This window comes from Oncorhynchus mykiss, chromosome 10, assembly GCF_057628025.1.
Source record: "Oncorhynchus mykiss isolate SJ-2025 chromosome 10, ASM5762802v1, whole genome shotgun sequence".
Lineage (NCBI taxonomy): Eukaryota > Metazoa > Chordata > Actinopteri > Salmoniformes > Salmonidae > Oncorhynchus > Oncorhynchus mykiss.
In genome coordinates, this window is record NC_143031.1 from 7,882,501 (window position 1) to 7,900,929 (window position 18,429).

Below are 18,429 nucleotides of genomic sequence, written 5' to 3' on the forward strand. Positions count from 1 at the left end.
TGAGCAAACTAGAATGCTATTTGGCCCTACACAGAGAGTACACAGTGGCAGAATACCTGACCACTGTGACTGACCCAAAATGAAGGAAAGCTTTGACTATGTACAGACTCAGTGAGCATAGCCTTGCTATTGAGAAAGGCCGCCGTAGGCAGACATGGCTCTCAAGAGAAGACAGGCTCTGTGCTCACTGCCCACAAAATGAGGTGGAAACTGAGCTGCACTTCCTAACCTCCTAGACAATGTATGACCATATTAGAGAGACATATTTCCCTCAGATTACACAGATCCACAAAGAATTCGAAAACAAATCCAATTTTGAAAAACTCCCATATCTACTGGGTGAAATTCCACAGTGTGCCATCACAGCAGCAAGATTTGTGACCCGTTGCCACGAGAAAAGGGCAACCAGTGAAGAACACACACCATTGTAAATACAACCCATATTTCTGCTTATTTATTTTATCTTGTGTCCTTTACCATTTGTACATTGTTAAAACACTGTATATATATAATATGACAGTTGTAATGTCTTTATTGTTTTGAAACTTCTGTATGTGTAATGTTTACTGTTAATTTTTATTGTTTATTTCACTTTATATATCCACTTTATATATTCTCTACCTCACTTGCTTTGGCAATGTTAACACATGTTTCCCATGATAATAAAGCCCTTGAATTGAATTGAATTGAGAGGTTGGGGGGAGAGAGAGAGATGGGTGTGTGCCTCTGTCTACATTTTCAGCCTCATTTATTCATTTGAAGTTCATTATTTGTAGGCCGGTGTCTTTCCTGCATTATTCTCACATGACCATAGGTTGGATAAATAGCAAGTGGAGTTTTCTGTTATTTTTGTCACTAAAGAATTTTCACTTTCATAAGGATTTACTTACATATCATAGACAGTGTATTGAGAGGGACTATACATAGCCTACATCACAAACTGTTGTGGCCATCGTTGGCCCAGGGCCAAGGCATCTGTAGACAGTTAGTTCCTTTAAGTATACTAGACTAGGTAGGTAGATAGGTTGTTTACCTGTCCACGGGTAAATACAGTGGACCATGTGGTGTGGTAGTTGCACAAATAGGTTCATTTGGATCACCTAAGAATGAGAGAGAATTTCTGTCAGTTGTAAGTGTACTGAAATAGATTGCCTAGGAATTGAATTTGATGTACAGTACAGATAACCTATGGGGAGAGTTAATGTTAACTAGTTAATGTTAACACTGTTGTGTCGGTCATTGGCTCCAGGGCAGGGCTTCTGGGTCATGGTGAACAGGGTGTCAGAGATGTCGGACAGGAAGCAGCCCAGGTCAAACATGTGGGCCTCCTCTGGCATGACTTCAGGCTCCTGGCACTTCAGACTGGACCATTTCTGCACCTCCGCTCTGCAGATCTGACCCTGGGGACAGACGGGACCTCAGGCTCCTGGCACTTCAGACTGGACCATTTCTGCACCTCCGCTCTGCAGATCTGACCCTGGGGACAGACGGGACCTCAGGCTCCTGGCACTTCAGACTGGACCATTTCTCCACCTCCGCTCTGCAGATCTGACCCTGGGGACAGACGGGAGGGGACGACATGAAGTCTATGTTCTAATACTCAAAAATGAATTCTTAGTTCCTCTCTTCCTTGAAAAATCACTGATCTAAACAAAAAATCTCCATCTCAATTCATCTTTCTGCAATTCCTCCCATACTGTTGTCCCTCCCTTCTTCTCAAAAACCTTTGAAGAAGGTCAGAGGGGAGGGACCTTGGACCTTCCCCTCCAATAGAGTTGGAGGCGGGGAGAGAAGATGCAAGGAATTGCGGAGAGATTAGTTGAGACAAGACACAACTCACAGCTGAAAAAAACAGATCCTCCCACTAGAGGGCAATAACAACAAGACAACATGATGTAAAGAGGAGAGAAAAAGAAGAAGAACGTCACATGAGAATATATAGTAAATCCACTAGAAAGTCACTGGCAGCTTGCCATGTGATTGTAACTGCTATACAAATATGAAACAATATGTAATTGTCCAATTCTCTAAATTCTAAGAAAATGTCAAATGTGAATAAGAAAACAGAAAAGGAATGTTCCACAGTCCTCATCTGGCCTCTAAATGTGCTCAACTCAAGATAAACACAACTTCACTTACCTCCCTCATCATGTTCAATAATGCCTCAATTCAGCTATTCAGACACAATATTTGGAAACGCAAAGGTTTTCCTTCCTCAAATCCACTCAAGCTCATCCAATAATCTTCATATTTACGATCACTCACACAGCTTATGTAGATCCAGATCCAGTCTCTAACTTTTATTTTTAAGGTTAGGGTTAAGCATAAGTTTAGCAGTGTAGTTAAACCATGACATTTGGGGAACAGTCTTGCTCAAGGGTAGAACGACAGATTTTTTACCTTGTCAGGTCAGGGATTCATTCCAGCAACTTTTAGGTTACTGGCCCAACGCTCTAACCACTCTAACCCAACGCTCTAACCACTCTAACCCAACGCTCTAACCACTCTAACCCAACGCTCTAACCACTCTAACCCAACGCTCTAACCACTCTAACCCAACGCTCTAACCACTCTAACCCAACGCTCTAACCACTCTAACCCAACGCTCTAACCACTCTAACCCAACGCTCTAACCACTCTAACCCAACGCTCTAACCACTCTAGCCCAACGCTCTAACCACTCTAGCCCAACGCTCTAACCACTCTAGCCCAACGCTCTAACCACTCTAGCCCAACGCTCTAACCACTCTAGCCCAACGCTCTAACCACTCTAACCCAACGCTCTAACCACTCTAACCCAACGCTCTAACCACTCTAACCCAACGCTCTAACCACTCTAACCCAACGCTCTAACCACTCTAACCCAACGCTCTAACCACTCTAACCCAACGCTCTAACCACTCTAACCCAACGCTCTAACCACTCTAACCCAACGCTCTAACCACTCTAACCCAACGCTCTAACCACTCTAACCCAACGCTCTAACCACTCTAACCCAACGCTCTAACCACTCTAACCCAACGCTCTAACCACTCTAACCCAACGCTCTAACCACTCTAGCCCAACGCTCTAACCACTCTAGCCCAACGCTCTAACCACTCTAGCCCAACGCTCTAACCACTCTAGCCCAACGCTCTAACCACTCTAACCCAACGCTCTAACCACTCTAACCCAACGCTCTAACCACTCTAACCCAACGCTCTAACCACTCTAACCCAACGCTCTAACCACTCTAACCCAACGCTCTAACCACTCTAACCCAACGCTCTAACCACTCTAACCCAACGCTCTAACCACTCTAACCCAACGCTCTAACCACTCTAACCCAACGCTCTAACCACTCTAACCCAACGCTCTAACCACTCTAACCCAACGCTCTAACCACTCTAACCCAACGCTCTAACCACTCTAGCCCAACGCTCTAACCACTCTAACCCAACGCTCTAACCACTCTAACCCAACGCTCTAACCACTCTAACCCAACGCTCTAACCACTCTAACCCAACGCTCTAACCACTCTAACCCAACGCTCTAACCACTCTAGCCCAACGCTCTAACCACTCTAGCCCAACGCTCTAACCACTCTAACCCAACGCTCTAACCACTCTAACCCAACGCTGCTTTAAAAAATGATGTTCAGTAGCTACATTGATTTATGTTATATTTAACCTCAATTTAACTAGACAAGTCAGTTAAGAACAAATTATTACTTACAATGATGGCTCACCCCGGGCAAAGCCTAACCCGGACAGCGCTGGGCCAATTGTGCGCCGATTGGGACTCCCAATCACATACAGTGCCTTTGTAAATGATTCAGACACCTTTACTTGTTCTACATTTTGTTGTGTTACAGCCTTATTCTGAAATGGATTACATTATTTTTTCCCTCATCAATCTACACACAATACCCCATAATGACATCACAATACCCCATAATGACATCACAACACCCCATAATGACATCACAACACCCCATAATGACATCACAACACCGCATATTGGCATCACAACACCGCATAATGACATCACAATACCCCATAATGGCATCACAACACCGCATAATGACATCACAATACCCCATAATGACATCACAACACCCCATAATGACATCACAACACCCCATAATGGCATCACAACACCGCATAATGACATCACAATACCCCATAATGACATCACAATACCCCATAATGGCATCACAACACCGCATAATGACATCACAATACCCCATAATGACATCACAACACCCCATAATGACATCACAATACCCCATAATGGCATCACAACACCCCATAATGACATCACAATACCCCATAATGGCATCACAACACCGCATAATGACATCACAATACCCCATAATGACATCACAACACCGCATAATGACATCACAATACCCCATAATGACATCACAATACCCCATAATGACATCACAATACCCCATAATGACATCACAATACCCCATAATGGCATCACAACACCGCATAATGACATCACAATACCCCATAATGACAAAGCAAAACACCCTTTGCTATGAGATTCAAAACTGAGCTCAGGTGCATCCTGTTTCCATTGATCATCCTTGAGATGTTTCTACAACTTGATTGGAGTCCACCTGTGGTAAATTCAATTGATTGCAATTGGCATGCCGACTGCAAGATTGTCCTCCAGAGATGTTGTCCAACGGGCCTTGCAATCGCAGACCGCATGTGGGCGAGCGGTTTTCTGATGTTGACATTGTAAAAAGAGTGCCCCCGTGGTAGGCAGGAATAAACTACAGACAATGAACACAATTGCATTTTATCGATGGCAATTTGAATGTACAGAGATACCGTGACAAGATCCTGAGGCCCATTGTCGTGTCAATCATCCGTTACCATCACCTCATGTTTCAGCATGATAATGCACGGCCCCATATTGCAAGGATCTGTATCCTGGAAGCTGTAAATGTCCCAGTTCTTCCATGACCTGCATACTCACCAGATATGTCACCCATTGAGCATGTTTGGGATGCTCTGGATCGACAGCGTGTTCCAGTTCCCACCAATATCCAGCAACTTCACACAGCCATTGAAGAGGAGTGGGACAACATTCCAGAGGCCAACAATCAACAGCAAAGGAGATTTGTCACACTGCATTTATTTTATTTTACTAGGCAAATTATTTTCAATGACGGCCTAGGAACAGTGGGTTAACTGCCTGTTCAGGGGCAGAAGGACAGATTTGTACCTTGTCAGCTCGGGGGATTTGAACTTGCAACCTTCCGGTTACTAGTCCAAAGCTCTAACCACTAGACTACGCTGCCTCATTTGCATGATCACACCAGATACTGACTGATTTTCTGATCCACGCACCTACTTTTTTAAGGTATCTGTGACCAACAGATGCATATCTGTATTCCCAGTCATGTGAAATCCATGTTATTGTGGCCTAATGAATTTATTTCCATTGACTGATTTCCTTATATGAACTGTAACTCAGTAAAATCTTTGAAATTGTTGCATGTTACATTTATATTTTTTCAGTATACATACACATACACACACTGAAGATATTGTTCAGGCATTCAAATACTATTTTGTCAAACATGCTTGTCTCATTCATCTTTTCAAGATTTTTGTGGACCTCCCTCTGTGAGTCAGTCCATGACAGAACAGTTGTTTTCTCAATGGAAGGTGTACTAAAATGTTGGACACTATACTGTACTGTTTTACAGTACTACTCTATACTATACTGTATTACAGTACTACTCTATACTGTATTACAGTACTACTCTATACTATACTGTATTACAGTACTACTCTATACTGTATTACAGTACTACTCTATACTGCATTACAGTACTACTCTATACTGTATTACAGTACTTTTTATAATCACATTTTGTGCAATTCTACTACACTTTATATGGCTGGAAACATTAGCAGAATCTTTTTTTAATACGACAACAATTACAGGATAGCCTAATCTGCTGACACTGAGCCACATAATAGGTCTACAAAAGAGGGGGGGGGGGGGGACAAATACAATTTAACGTCCATCTAACCTGGAGGAGGAAATTATTGTCCCCAAAACAAACAGAAGCGTCACTGACCCAATGATAAAGACTGAATATGTACCGGCTCACCGGGTATTTGGCCGATGTCCTCCTCTGGTGCCAATAAGACATGCTACATACAGTTCGCTCATTTACGTTGAGCATTTTGATATCTAAAAGACAGATTGGAGTATTTTCATTGTCTTCTCTTTACAGCAATATCCATTTGCTTTCCAAATGTTTTTTTTTTTCTGTTGTTGTATTTTTAAATATTGTGATATGCCTGTCTGGGTCTCTGTGCTTTTTACTGACAGTCGCAACTCAACAATCATCTATTTGGTATTTTGCCGTGCGAGCTGCTCAAATTGTGAGCTCTTCTGACTGTAGGCTACGCGATTTAAAACAATTCAACATTATTATTTTTAAACGCCAATTATCCTCTTTGGCCAAATAATGCTTTCTGGTGCATTAGCCTGTTTTAATTATTTTATTTATGCAAGTATAATTTTGGTAATTCAATTTACTTTAGGGAAAGCTCATAGCTGTCCCATTGTCCTATGGACGCGCTGCCTATGCCTAGAAGTGAGAGCAGACTGAATAAAGACTGCTATCGATTCTAGAAAAGTACATATTCCACCACTTCTCCTACAGCGTCCATGTGAAGTACCTAATGTACATTTTGTCTTTTGGTGAAAAAAAGTAGATGCATGTCTACATACACTGTGACGCCAATAACGTGCAAATAGAAAACACATATTTATCTCTGCATAGAATTGACATTTTTTGAACGATCAACGATTAATCATTGGGAATAATGAAAATAAAAAATGTAAACATAGTTTCAATGTATTAAGAGAGTTGCTAATATTTTTTTGCCAAACAGGTTGTTAATTGATATCAGAGAGGAAGAGTTGCGTGTAGGCAGTGAACCACTCGACTGACTACATATCCCAGGCTTAGTAACAACTTCCGGGCCACGAGGGTTGTCAGAAAGCTTAAAACTCGACCAAAATGCTGCAAAAGCAGAACGGTTTGGTTTGTTGTTGTGAACTTGTAGCTAGTTAGATTTTTTTTAAATTATTCACTAACGATACATCATCAACGCTATTGATATCATGGATGCGTTACACAGACATCGTTCTCTTCACAAGGGGACGACTCCACCATGGAAGGAAACCTACAGGAAGGTAATGTTAGTTATGGAATCTATCAATATCTGCACGGTGGTTTGCGAACAAGGTAACCACGGCTAGTTGATAGACTCGAGGCCAAACATTAGGCTTAGTCTTTATCTGAATCTAGTTGAAACCAGAATTGGAATAACGCTCAATATTTGAAGACTTGCGTGGCTCACCGAGTTAATGTCAAAGCTTTAGTTCATGAAGTGTAACTTGTTTTGATGGTTAACTTTAGTTGTTTTGTTTGTTCCTCAGCGTTGCGTGGACAGGTTGAAGAACAGCCGATCCAGGTTACTGGAGAAGTACCGTCAGATGGGAGATGGTCAACACTGCAGCGCCAAGGGCTCTGTTTTCGTCCAGGAGGTGATGGAGGAAGAGTGGAACGCGCTTCAGTCAGCCAACAGAGGGCTGCCCTCCCTGTGGCGTAACGACGGACTGGAAGAGGTGAGGGTTTGTCAGTTGCATACTAATGACTGTGCACGAGAGGTGATCGTGTAGCTAACATGACACATGCATACAACTAATCTACAGCTAATTTTACATGAGTTATGTAGCAATGGCATTACATGAAGGTTATTCATTTTTTTTTTTGTTGGGGGGGGGGGTTAAATAAGGCAGATACTAGATAGCTACTTAGCGCCTACCTCATGTCTTCTCTACAGATGTACAGCGTCATGAAGGAGTATGATGAACTGGCAGTGTTTGAAGAAATCCAACAGGAACTTATGTCACAAGGTAGTTTAATTCCCAAGTGAATCTTGCCTGACTATATTAGTACACAACACACACACACTCGCCCACAGCTACACACAGACAGGAACACAGGATGAAACCCCCGGGCATAGATGGTTCTCTCTGAATGTTCATGCTACTTGTTCTCTCTCCAGAGCTCTCCATCATTGAGGAATATGAGAAGAGCATGCGGTTTGAGGAGCAGTATTTGAATTCAGTTGTGGAAGGGCTGGAAGGGGAAAGGCAAATCATTTGTCCCGTATGTCATTCGTAAGTCTCTCCGAGATGTGACTTGATATGCTATTGCACCTGCTCTGTGTCATAGTTAAGACTCTTAAAAACCACGGACTGTGTGACTATCTACATTTCAGGCACAACCTGACTGTGAACAGCCATTGTACCTCCTGTCCCTGTGGGCTTTACATCAACACACGGGTTTGTATGAGCTCGTATACAATTCAAATATGCCCTTTTTGTTGTTGGATTATCAGTTGTGCTTCCCACTCTGTTCCTCATGATCACGTTAAGGCACTTTCTAGTTAATGTCAAATCAGCCAACGGCATAGTACGTCTCATCAGTGTCTGTTCATCTCGTCTCCAGCAAAGCAACGTGACCCTAGAGTCTCTGCAGTGTTTGTTGGAGAGGAGGGTAACGGAACACATGGAGGATTGTCTTCAGAACCCGGTCTTCTCCATGGCCCCCAATGCAGATAGCTCCCCTAACCTCATGATGAGCTGCAAGGTGACTGACTGGCTTGAATACATGCTTGTGTCCCAAATGGCAATCTGTTCCCTACATAGTGTACCCCATGGGCCCTGGTTAAAAGTAGTGTACTATAAAGGGAGCAGTGCCACTTGGGACGCAATTGTCTTTTCTCATACTTACAATCCTCTTCTGTTTGGGAAGTCAGGCCATAATGTTCCACTTATCACTACTGCGCTCCCTACATGTAGTGCCTTGTGTTAAACATTCCTCTGATGAAATCATATTTTGATTAAGGGGGTCCTGCACAATTTTGCATGGGTTTATATAGTTTAATTTTAGGTGTCGAAGCAATTACCCTTGAATAGTTCTATGATATTGTTGAATGATCACTGACTGGATCTTGTTTCTGGTTTCAGGCTTGTGATTACCTGTCCATAGTTCTGTGAATCACCCGTCCTACCGGGAAAGAGGCTGATTTTTAACCATCCTGTGTCCGTGGGAGGATTTTTGTTCTGAAATAAAGACTATATTTGTACAGTAAGATTGGGCCGTTTTAAGTTTTGACTGGTATTCAGAGTATGTCTTAAAGACTTGCTATACAAGGGCACAATCGTGTGCCAAAAGTAGTCATGGCAGTACACTGGGGCTGGCTAATGAGATGCCATAGCTCTGATTTATAACAGCTGATGTTGTCAATGTTTTCCTGTGGTCTTTCTGGAGGCCTTCCTACCTGAAAAGGTACAGACTGCTACAACCAGCTCAATGCCTTAAACAAGTCTTTTTGATATGATCACTGGCTTAATTTCTCTTCTGTACTTCTGTCCTCATGTCCACAACTAATTGCTATGTCGGCAATAAAATCATGCTTAAAACCACTCGTGTCATTAATGTCTCACCACAGGTTAGTGTCGTCAACATCATGGAGCAAGATCGATACTAGCGGCCTTTTATATTAACATCAGTTACAGTAAGGTGCAGCAAAGTGATTCAATATGAAATTAAAAGCTGCAGAAACATCAAATGCAACAATTCTTGTACCTATACCCTCCCCCACTCCACAAAATTAGATTGGGAAACCAATGGAAAATATTTAGAGGGGGATGGTGTCTAAGCCACATGTTTAAATTTCAGTTAATTTTGTTCCATCTACATACACATTAATTGCATTTGATAAAGCCACTAAGGTCTTCCAGGAACTTGACGTATTCCTGATGCTCCATGGCAGTGCTCAGCTCGATCAGTTCATCAGCAAACGTGTTGTCAACCCCCCGGTCAGCCAGGAAGTCCATCAGGTGGTCATACAGAGCCTAGAGAGAGACAGGCCAGTTTGAAGCACCTAAATCAGGGACACCTATAAGCCAGGCCAACTTCAAGTAGAGCAGCCTTCCTGAAAATGTCCTTATTGTAGGCGGTAAAGTCATCGTAGATGAATAATAGCCTGGGTACCAGTCTTTCTGCCCTCCTGGGAACACCACAAACAGATCAGGGAACAATGATATTTAGACATGCTGAGAGAAAGACCATGAGCATCAGCTCTTACCCAATCCAGAGACTCTGTGTTGAGTGTGTAGGACGTCTCCTTCCACTCTCCATCTCCCTCGGGCTGGAAACTGACCTCCCGTATGGAAAAGATGTCGCTCTCCTCTTCCCCTTCACCATGGCTTACCTGAGAAATCAATTTAACCCAACATTGTTAGATGTATTGCTTATTAACAAATCAAAGTGTTCTTCCCAATGTTGATAAAGATGTCTTCAATTAAAATGTTTCTGGACCAATATAGCCCATGATGATTCACTTGTATGATATCTTACCTCATCTTCAGGATAATGGCAGTCAAACACCAAGGAATGTTTTGCTGCTGGTTTCGTCACCTCGACAACAAAGTTCGGTGTGGACACAATATCAGGCTGTTAGGAGACACAAGGTTCAAAGCCTTAGCGTTGTAACAGCTGGCTGGTGTTGTAATAACATATTAAAACATGTAATGACGCATTCACTGACTGTTGTTAAACACACTGATAACCCATGAATATACACTGCTCAAAACCCTTTGGGATGGGCTACAAAGAACTCTGTCAAGAACCAATGGGATACTGACAACAGGCTGGAGAGGACTGTCTATCACCTACGAACAACCAACCAGGAGCCAGGACTACTAGAATCTACCTACGTCATTTCAATGTATAAATGTACTGCCCAAATATGTGGCACGCCCTCTTTTTCCGAAAACTCCCTAAGGGTTGGACGATAAGAGCCGTGCTGCACGTTTGCCAGATATTACTATGCTTGATTAAAAGGCCTCGAATATACCGTATCCGCCTTGTCCAGAGTCTCATCTTGGTCTTCTCCAATAAATAATCATTGACACTGGTATGGACATATTCATACAGAAATAAATGTAACTATGTTGCCCGATAACTATATATACACACACACACACACACACACAACCAAAAATAGCAAAAATGAAAACGTCCTCACTGTCAACTTTGTATATTTTCAGCAAACTTATGAATATAAGATTCAACAACAAACTGAACAAGTTCCACAGACATGTGACTAACAGAAATTGAATAATGTGTGAGATGATTGTGGACTTCAGGAAACAGTAGAGGGAGCACACTAACATTGAGTGGCTGCTGCCAACACACCGACTCAACTCCAGCCACTTTAATAATGGGAATTGATGTAAAATATATCACTAGCCACTTTAAACTATGCTACTTAATATAATGTTTACATACCCTACATTACCCATCTCATATGTATATGTATATACTGTACCCTATATAATCTACTGCATCTTTATGTAATACATGTATCACTAGCCACTTTAACTGTGCCACTTTGTTTACATACTCATCTCATATGTACATACTGTACCCGATACCATCTACTGTATCTTGCCTATGCCGTTCTGTACCATCACTCATTCAGATATCTTTATGTACATATTCTTTATCCCTTTACACTTGTGTGTATAAGGTAGTAGTTTTGGAATTGTTAGGTTAGATTACTCGTTGGTTATTACTGCGTTGTCGGAACTAGAAGCACAAGCATTTCGCTACACTCGCATTAACATCTGCTAACCATGTGTATGTGACAAATAAAATTTGATTTGACCTGCAAGTTCCCGGACATTTCTGGGGAGAATGGCCCTAGCCCCTCACACTCCGATCCAACAGGTCCCAGACGTGCTCAATGGGATTGAGATCCGGGCTCTTCACTGGCCATGGCAGAACACTGACATTCCTGTCTTGCAGGAAATCACGCAAAGAACGAGCAGTATGGCTGGTGGCATTGTCATGCTGGAGGGTCATGTCAGGATGAGCCTGCAGGAAGGGTACCACATGAGGGAGGAGGATGTCTTCCCTGAAACACACAGCATTGAGATTGCCTGCAATGACAACAAGTTCAGTGCGATGAGGCTGTGACACACCGCCCCAGACCATGACGGACCCTCCTCCTCCAAATCGATCCTGCTCCAGAGTACAGGCCTCGGTGTAACGCTCAATCCTTTGACCATAATCGCGAATCCGACCATCACCCCTGGTGAGAGAAAACCGCGACTCGTCAGCGAAGAGCACTTTTTGACAGTCCTGTCTGGTCCAGCGACGGTGGGTTTGTCCCCATAGGCAACGTTGTTGCCGGTGAGGACCTGCCTTACAACAGGCCTACAAGCCCACAGTCTAGCCTCTCTCAACCTATTGCAGACAGTCTGAGCACTGATGGAGGGATTGTGCATTCCTGGTGTAACTCGGGCAGTTGTTGCCATCATGTACCTGTCCCGCAGGTGTGATGTTCGGATATACCGATCCTGTGCTGGTGTTGTTACACGTGGTGTGCCACTGCTTGGACGATCAGCTGTCTGTCCTGTCTCCCTGTCTTAGGCATCTCACAGTACGGACATCGCAATTTATTGCCCTGGCCACATCTGCAGTCCTCATGCCTCCTTGCAGCATGTCCAAGGCACGCAGATGAGCAGGGACCCCAGGCATTGTTCCAGAGTCAGTAGAAAGGCCTCTTTAGTGTCCTAAGTTTTCATAGTTTTAACCTTAATTGTCTACCGTCTTTTTGCCTTTATTTAACTAGTCAAGTCAGTTAAGAACAAATTCTTATTTTCAATGACGGCCTAGGAACAGTGGGTTAACTGCCTTGTTCAGGGGCAGAACGACAGATGTCATCTGTCATTCTCATTGACTACAAGTCTAAGAAGCGGTAGATCTGTTCTAAGTGAGCTATAGATTCTGTTCTAAGTCCACTATTTCTATGCTTCCCGTTCTTATGTTTAGTTCTTAGTCTTTTACTTTCCGTTTCCAACGTCAAAGAGCTGAAAATACAGTATTTTGGGTGATTGAAAACACATTTCACAGTGGCGTAGATGGTACAATGATTCTCTACACTATGAATTGCTTGTTTTGTCACAAACTGAAATTAGACTAACTATTTGAATTTCAGCCACCAGGAAATGGCGGGAGCGATTTCTGCACATTGCATCTTTATTAAATTGGCGACCGCCAGTATGCCCTCCCAACTATCATATCTCATGTAGGCCATGAATGACAGGATGCAATAATTGACTAATATTTGCCATCTCGTAATAGTTCTCATGTGCCAACGTATCGCCATGTTCAGTGCCACGGTGAAACTTATACTCCTGTAGATCTGTAATAATTAGTCGGCCAACTCAGGTAGCAAAGTGGCGCCACGAACTCAATATTAAGAGGTGAGAAATACATGATAAACTCACACAAAGCTATGACTCTTATGGTATCAGTTCCAAGACGATGTTTATCCACCAAATGGTTGTCTTATGCAGTAGGGTTCTTCCACCTCTCTCTTCATTCCCTTCCAATAGAGTAGGGTTCTTCCACCTCTCTCTTCATTCCCTTCCAATAGAGTAGGGTTCTTCCACCTCTCTCTTCATTCTGATTGAACTGAGAGGAGTCTTTGAAGCTTGGGCTGACAACTGTTTAAGAGATGGCTTGGTGGTGAAAACCAAACAACCACATTCCATTCTATGATTGGTGGCGCATGTGAGATCTATGTCTCCGGGTCTGATTGGCCCGGCATTGTGTGTGTGTGACTCAAGAGAGATAGTATCCTGAAGGAATAGAACAAACATTTCATTGCACCTGGGAAAGAACACCAGAGGCAGATGACCACACGAGGAACCCAAAGTGGCTTCTTCTGGTGCCCCCCCAATCTATTCTTGGTATCAGCTAAGTTTTGGTTGATCGGTCCAGCTCTGGGCTTTACCTCACTTTCTGCCGGCTTCTGTCCTTGCACTTGTTCAGCCTCCTCTTCAAAGTTAGGGGAAACACTGTTGTTGATGTTGAATGTGACCGTCACTCTGCAAGGAAGGGAAAGGGACAATGATTCCCATGAAGAATACATTTCAAATGATGTGAATCGTGACAGGGTTAATTTTGTGCAGGTGTGCATTTATTCATAGGACATCCACCTGTATTCATAGTCAAAATAAAATGTCTACGGTGACTGCCGGGACGGCAGGGAGACTAGTGGTTAGAGTGTAGAGGAGGTAGGTAGCCTAGTGGTTAGAGTGTAGAGGAGGTAGGTAGCCTAGTGGTTAGAGTTTAGGGGCGGCAGGGTAGCCTAGTGGTTAGAGTGTAGAGGAGGTAGGTAGCCTAGTGGTTAGAGCGTTGGGGTGGCAGGTAGCCTAGTGGTTAGAGTGTAGGGGCGGTAGGTAGCCTAGTGGTTAGAGTGTAGAGGAGGTAGGTAGCCTAGTGGTTAGAGCGTTGGGGTGGCAGGTAGCCTAGTGGTTAGAGTGTAGGGGCGGTAGGTAGCCTAGTGGTTAGAGTGTAGGGAGGGGGTAGGTAGCCTAGTGGTTAGAGTGTAGGGGCGGCAGGTAGCCTAGTGGTTAGAGTGTAGGGGTGGCAGGTAGCCTAGTGGTTAGAGTGTAGGGGCGGCAGGTAGCCTAGTGGTTAGAGTGTAGGGGCGGTAGGTAGCCTAGTGGTTAGAGTGTTGGACTAGTAACCAGCAGCTGGCCTAGTGGTTAGAGTGTAGGGGGGGCAGGTAGTCTAGTGGTTAGAGTGTAGAGGAGGTAGGTAGCCTAGTGGTTAGAGTGTAGAGGTGGCAGGGTAGCCTAGTGGTTAGAGTGTAGAGGAGGTAGGTAGCCTAGTGGTTAGAGTGTAGGAGAGGTAGGTAGTCTAGTGGTTAGAGTGTAGAGGAGGTAGGTAGCCTAGTGGTTAGAGTGTAGAGGAGGTAGGTAGCCTAGTGGTTAGAGTGTAGGGGAGGTAGGTAGTCTAGTGGTTAGAGTGTAGAGGAGGTAGGTAGCCTAGTGGTTAGAGTGTAGAGGAGGTAGGTAGCCTAGTGGTTAGAGTGTAGAGGTGGCAGGGTAGCCTAGTGGTTAGAGTGTAGAGGAGGTAGGTAGCCTAGTGGTTAGAGTGTAGGGGAGGTAGGTAGTCTAGTGGTTAGAGTGTTGGACTAGTAACCAGCAGGTAGCCTAGTGGTTAGAGTGTAGGGGCGGCAGGGTAGTCTAGTGGTTAGAGTGTTGGACTAGTAACCAGCAGGTAGCCTAGTGGTTAGAGTGTTGGACTAGTAACCAGCAGGTAGCCTAGTGGTTAGAGTGTTGGACTAGTAACCAGCAGGTAGTCTAGTGGTTAGAGTGTAGAGGAGGTAGGTAGTCTAGTGGTTAGAGTGTTGGACTAGTAACCAGCAGGTAGCCTAGTGGTTAGAGTGTTGGACTAGTAACCAGCAGGTAGCCTAGTGGTTAGAGTGTTGGACTAGTAACCAGCAGGTAGCCTAGTGGTTAGAGTGTTGGACTAGTAACCAGCAGGTAGCCTAGTGGTTAGAGTGTTGGACTAGTAACCAGCAGGTAGCCTAGTGGTTAGAGTGTTGGACTAGTAACCAGCAGGTAGCCTAGTGGTTAGAGTGTAGAGGAGGTAGGTAGTCTAGTGGTTAGAGTGTTGGACTAGTAACCAGCAGGTAGCCTAGTGGTTAGAGTGTTGGACTAGTAACCAGCAGGTAGCCTAGTGGTTAGAGTGTTGGACTAGTAACCAGCAGGTAGCCTAGTGGTTAGAGTGTTGGACTAGTAACCAGCAGGTAGCCTAGTGGTTAGAGTGTTGGACTAGTAACCAGCAGGTAGCCTAGTGGTTAGAGTGTAGGGGCGGCAGGGTAGTCTAGTGGTTAGAGTGTTGGACTAGTAACCAGCAGGTAGCCTAGTGGTTAGAGTGTTGGACTAGTAACCAGCAGGTAGCCTAGTGGTAGGAGTGTAGGGGCGGCAGGGTAGTCTAGTGGTTAGTGTAGGGGCGGCAGGGTAGCCTAGTGGTTAGAGTGTAGAGGAGGTAGGTAGCCTAGTGGTTAGAGTGTAGAGGAGGTAGGTAGCCTAGTGGTTAGAGTGTAGAGGAGGTAGGTAGTCTAGTGGTTAGAGTGTTGGACTAGTAACCAGCAGGTAGCCTAGTGGTTAGAGTGTAGAGGAGGTAGGTAGTCTAGTGGTTAGAGTGTAGGGGCGGCAGGGTAGTCTAGTGGTTAGAGTGTAGAGGAGGCAGGTAGTCTAGTGGTTAGAGTGTAGGGGCGGTAGGTAGCCTAGTGATTAGAGTGTAGGGGCGGCAGGTAGCCTAGTGGTTAGAGTGTAGGGGCGGCAGGTAGCCTAGTGGTTAGAGTGTAGGGGCGGCAGGTAGCCTAGTGGTTAGAGTGTAGGGGTGGCAGGTAGCCTAGTGGTTAGAGTGTAGGGGCGGTAGGTAGCCTAGTGGTTAGAGTGTAGGGGCGGCAGGTAGCCTAGTGGTTAGAGTGTAGGGGCGGTAGGTAGCCTAGTGGTTAGAGTGTAGGGGTGGTAGGTAGCCTAGTGGTTAGAGTGTAGAGGAGGTAGGTAGCCTAGTGGTTAGAGTGTAGAGGAGGCAGATAGCCTAGTGGTTAGAGTGTAGGGGTGGTAGGAAGCCTAGTGGTTAGAGTGTAGGGGTGGCAGGTAGCCTAGTGGTTAGAGCGTTGGGGTGGCAGGTAGCCTAGTGGTTAGAGTGTAGGGGCGGCAGGTAGCCTAGTGGTTAGAGTGTAGGGGTGGTAGGTAGCCTAGTGGTTAGAGTGTAGGGGCGGCAGGTAGCCTAGTGGTTAGAGTGTAGGGGCGGCAGGTAGCCTAGAGGTTAGAGTGTAGGGGCGGCAGGTAGCCTAGTGGTTAGAGTGTAGGGGCGGCAGGTAGCCTAGTGGTTAGAGTGTAGGGGGGGCAGGTAGCCTAGTGGTTAGAGTGTAGGGGGGGCAGGTAGCCTAGTGGTTAGAGTGTTGGACCAGTAACCGAAAGGTTGCAAGATCAAGGTAAAAATATGTCATTCTGCCCCTGAACAAGGCAGTTAACCCACCGTTCCTAGGCCGCCACTGTAAATAAGAATCTGTTCTTAACCGACTTGCCTAGTTAAATGAAGGTAAAAAAAAAAATTGGCCATTTACGCAGGATGGGGGAGGTGTGCCTATGTATTGTAATATTAACATAACGTTATTTTCTCGCCATGCTCATTACTTTTCTCCAGAGAGCTTCCTGATGAGTTTGGCTTCTGTGCCGTTCTGCTCTAGCTCCCACCCTCCAGACATCTTGGGAAGAGTCTTGCTTTTCTGAATTTTCTTCTCTTCTTTCGTTTCATCAGACAGGAAATCTCCAAAGGCTTTGTCTCCTGAAACAAAGCGGTTAATAAGATAATATTAAACAAAAACAACAAAAAACAGAAGTCATTATTAAACTACACGTTAGTCCCATAGACTGTCCCCACCCATGGTTCCATTTCCAAGGTCACATGCGCATTGCTCGACACAGGTCCAGACGGAGATGCCATCAAGGATGTCAAGCCAGCTAACATCACACTCAATAGTTGGTTTCATCATCAGCTTCGCATTCGGCACTGCTCTAAAACACGCTGTCCTGCTTGATAAACCCACGAGTTAACTTTTGACTAGATACTATAGACATGATGGTTCCATACATTGGGGGACACGCATTGGTGACATATCTTGCCCCTCCAGTCAGATAGTTACATGAGAACATATGTTACAAAAGTTGTCGAAGCTGGTCGCAGCTATTCCTCCGTTGTTTTACACACAATTAACTAGCTAGCTAGTTCAACAAGACCAAGCAAGTGGAGGGGGGTAATTTAGCTAGCTGACGTTAACATAGCTAGTACTCACACTACAGTAACTAGCTAGCTACCCAATTTAGCGATCATTACCTTCCGTATGTAGCGACACACATTCACAGGATACAGGACTCGGTCCTTTTGAACCCAAGAGTTTCGGTCGGTACCCCGATGCTGCACCATTATTGCTCATCACCCAGAGAGACCGGGTGAACGGCCGGATTGTTCCCGAGTTTGGAGAGCATAACGCCGATCTGGCAAGAGGATGGAGAGCACCAGTCGAGGACATTGTGGATGTAGAAATTCGGACTGCGGTAGTCACCGCTCGGGAAAGCATCTTTAGCATGATTATAGGTTGGTCAATTTGACTAGTAAATAAATGAAAAAAAATACAATGGTTTGATAAGCCCCAAGTTCCAGTTACCAGCTACTGTAATGCGAGTACTAGTTATGCCTGGAAACACACGTGTGGAAGGACACCGTGACCTCCTCAAACTTTGAACCGGAAGTGATCACACGGTCTAAACCAATGACTAGACCAGACACGTTTTGGGGTAAAATAACTATTAAGAGTCAATAGATACATGTAATGAAATATTTCTAATACATCCAACAACCGTGTGTTGTGATAACTCGCTGCAGAATGCAAACAAAGCGGTTCTTATTGGTCTACGGTGTAGAGCGCCCCCCTGCGTTCAAACGAA

The 18,429-nt window shown here is 44.5% G+C and overlaps 2 protein-coding genes across 3 annotated transcripts; one reads left to right on the top strand and one right to left on the bottom strand.

Annotated features, from left to right (window-relative positions):
• The first annotated feature begins 6,939 nt into the window (after positions 1-6,939).
• rpain (RPA interacting protein) lies at positions 6,940-9,519 on the top strand. 2 transcript variants are annotated; one of them, XM_021617399.3, is made up of 7 exons: positions 6,940-7,218; positions 7,465-7,653; positions 7,872-7,944; positions 8,097-8,211; positions 8,313-8,376; positions 8,543-8,683; positions 9,064-9,519. In XM_021617399.3, the coding sequence occupies exons 1-7, from the start codon at positions 7,147-7,149 to the stop codon at positions 9,091-9,093; spliced, it is 684 nt and encodes a 227-aa protein (XP_021473074.2). In that variant the 5' UTR covers positions 6,940-7,146; the 3' UTR covers positions 9,094-9,519. The 2 variants fall into 2 exon arrangements, with proteins under 2 accessions (XP_021473074.2, XP_036845497.1); XM_036989602.1 differs by having other exon boundaries at positions 6,983-7,218; positions 8,097-8,200.
• Positions 9,520-9,577: 58 nt separating this feature from the next.
• Positions 9,578-18,418, bottom strand: c1qbp (complement C1q binding protein). Its single transcript, XM_036989601.2, has 6 exons — positions 17,819-18,418; positions 17,119-17,269; positions 13,908-14,001; positions 10,460-10,555; positions 10,188-10,313; positions 9,578-9,954 (listed from the first exon to the last, which is right to left on the bottom strand). Exons 1-6 carry the CDS (start codon positions 18,069-18,071, stop codon positions 9,805-9,807), a joined length of 870 nt encoding a protein of 289 aa, XP_036845496.1. The 5' UTR covers positions 18,072-18,418; the 3' UTR covers positions 9,578-9,804.
• Between the last annotated feature and the right edge of the window lie 11 nt (positions 18,419-18,429).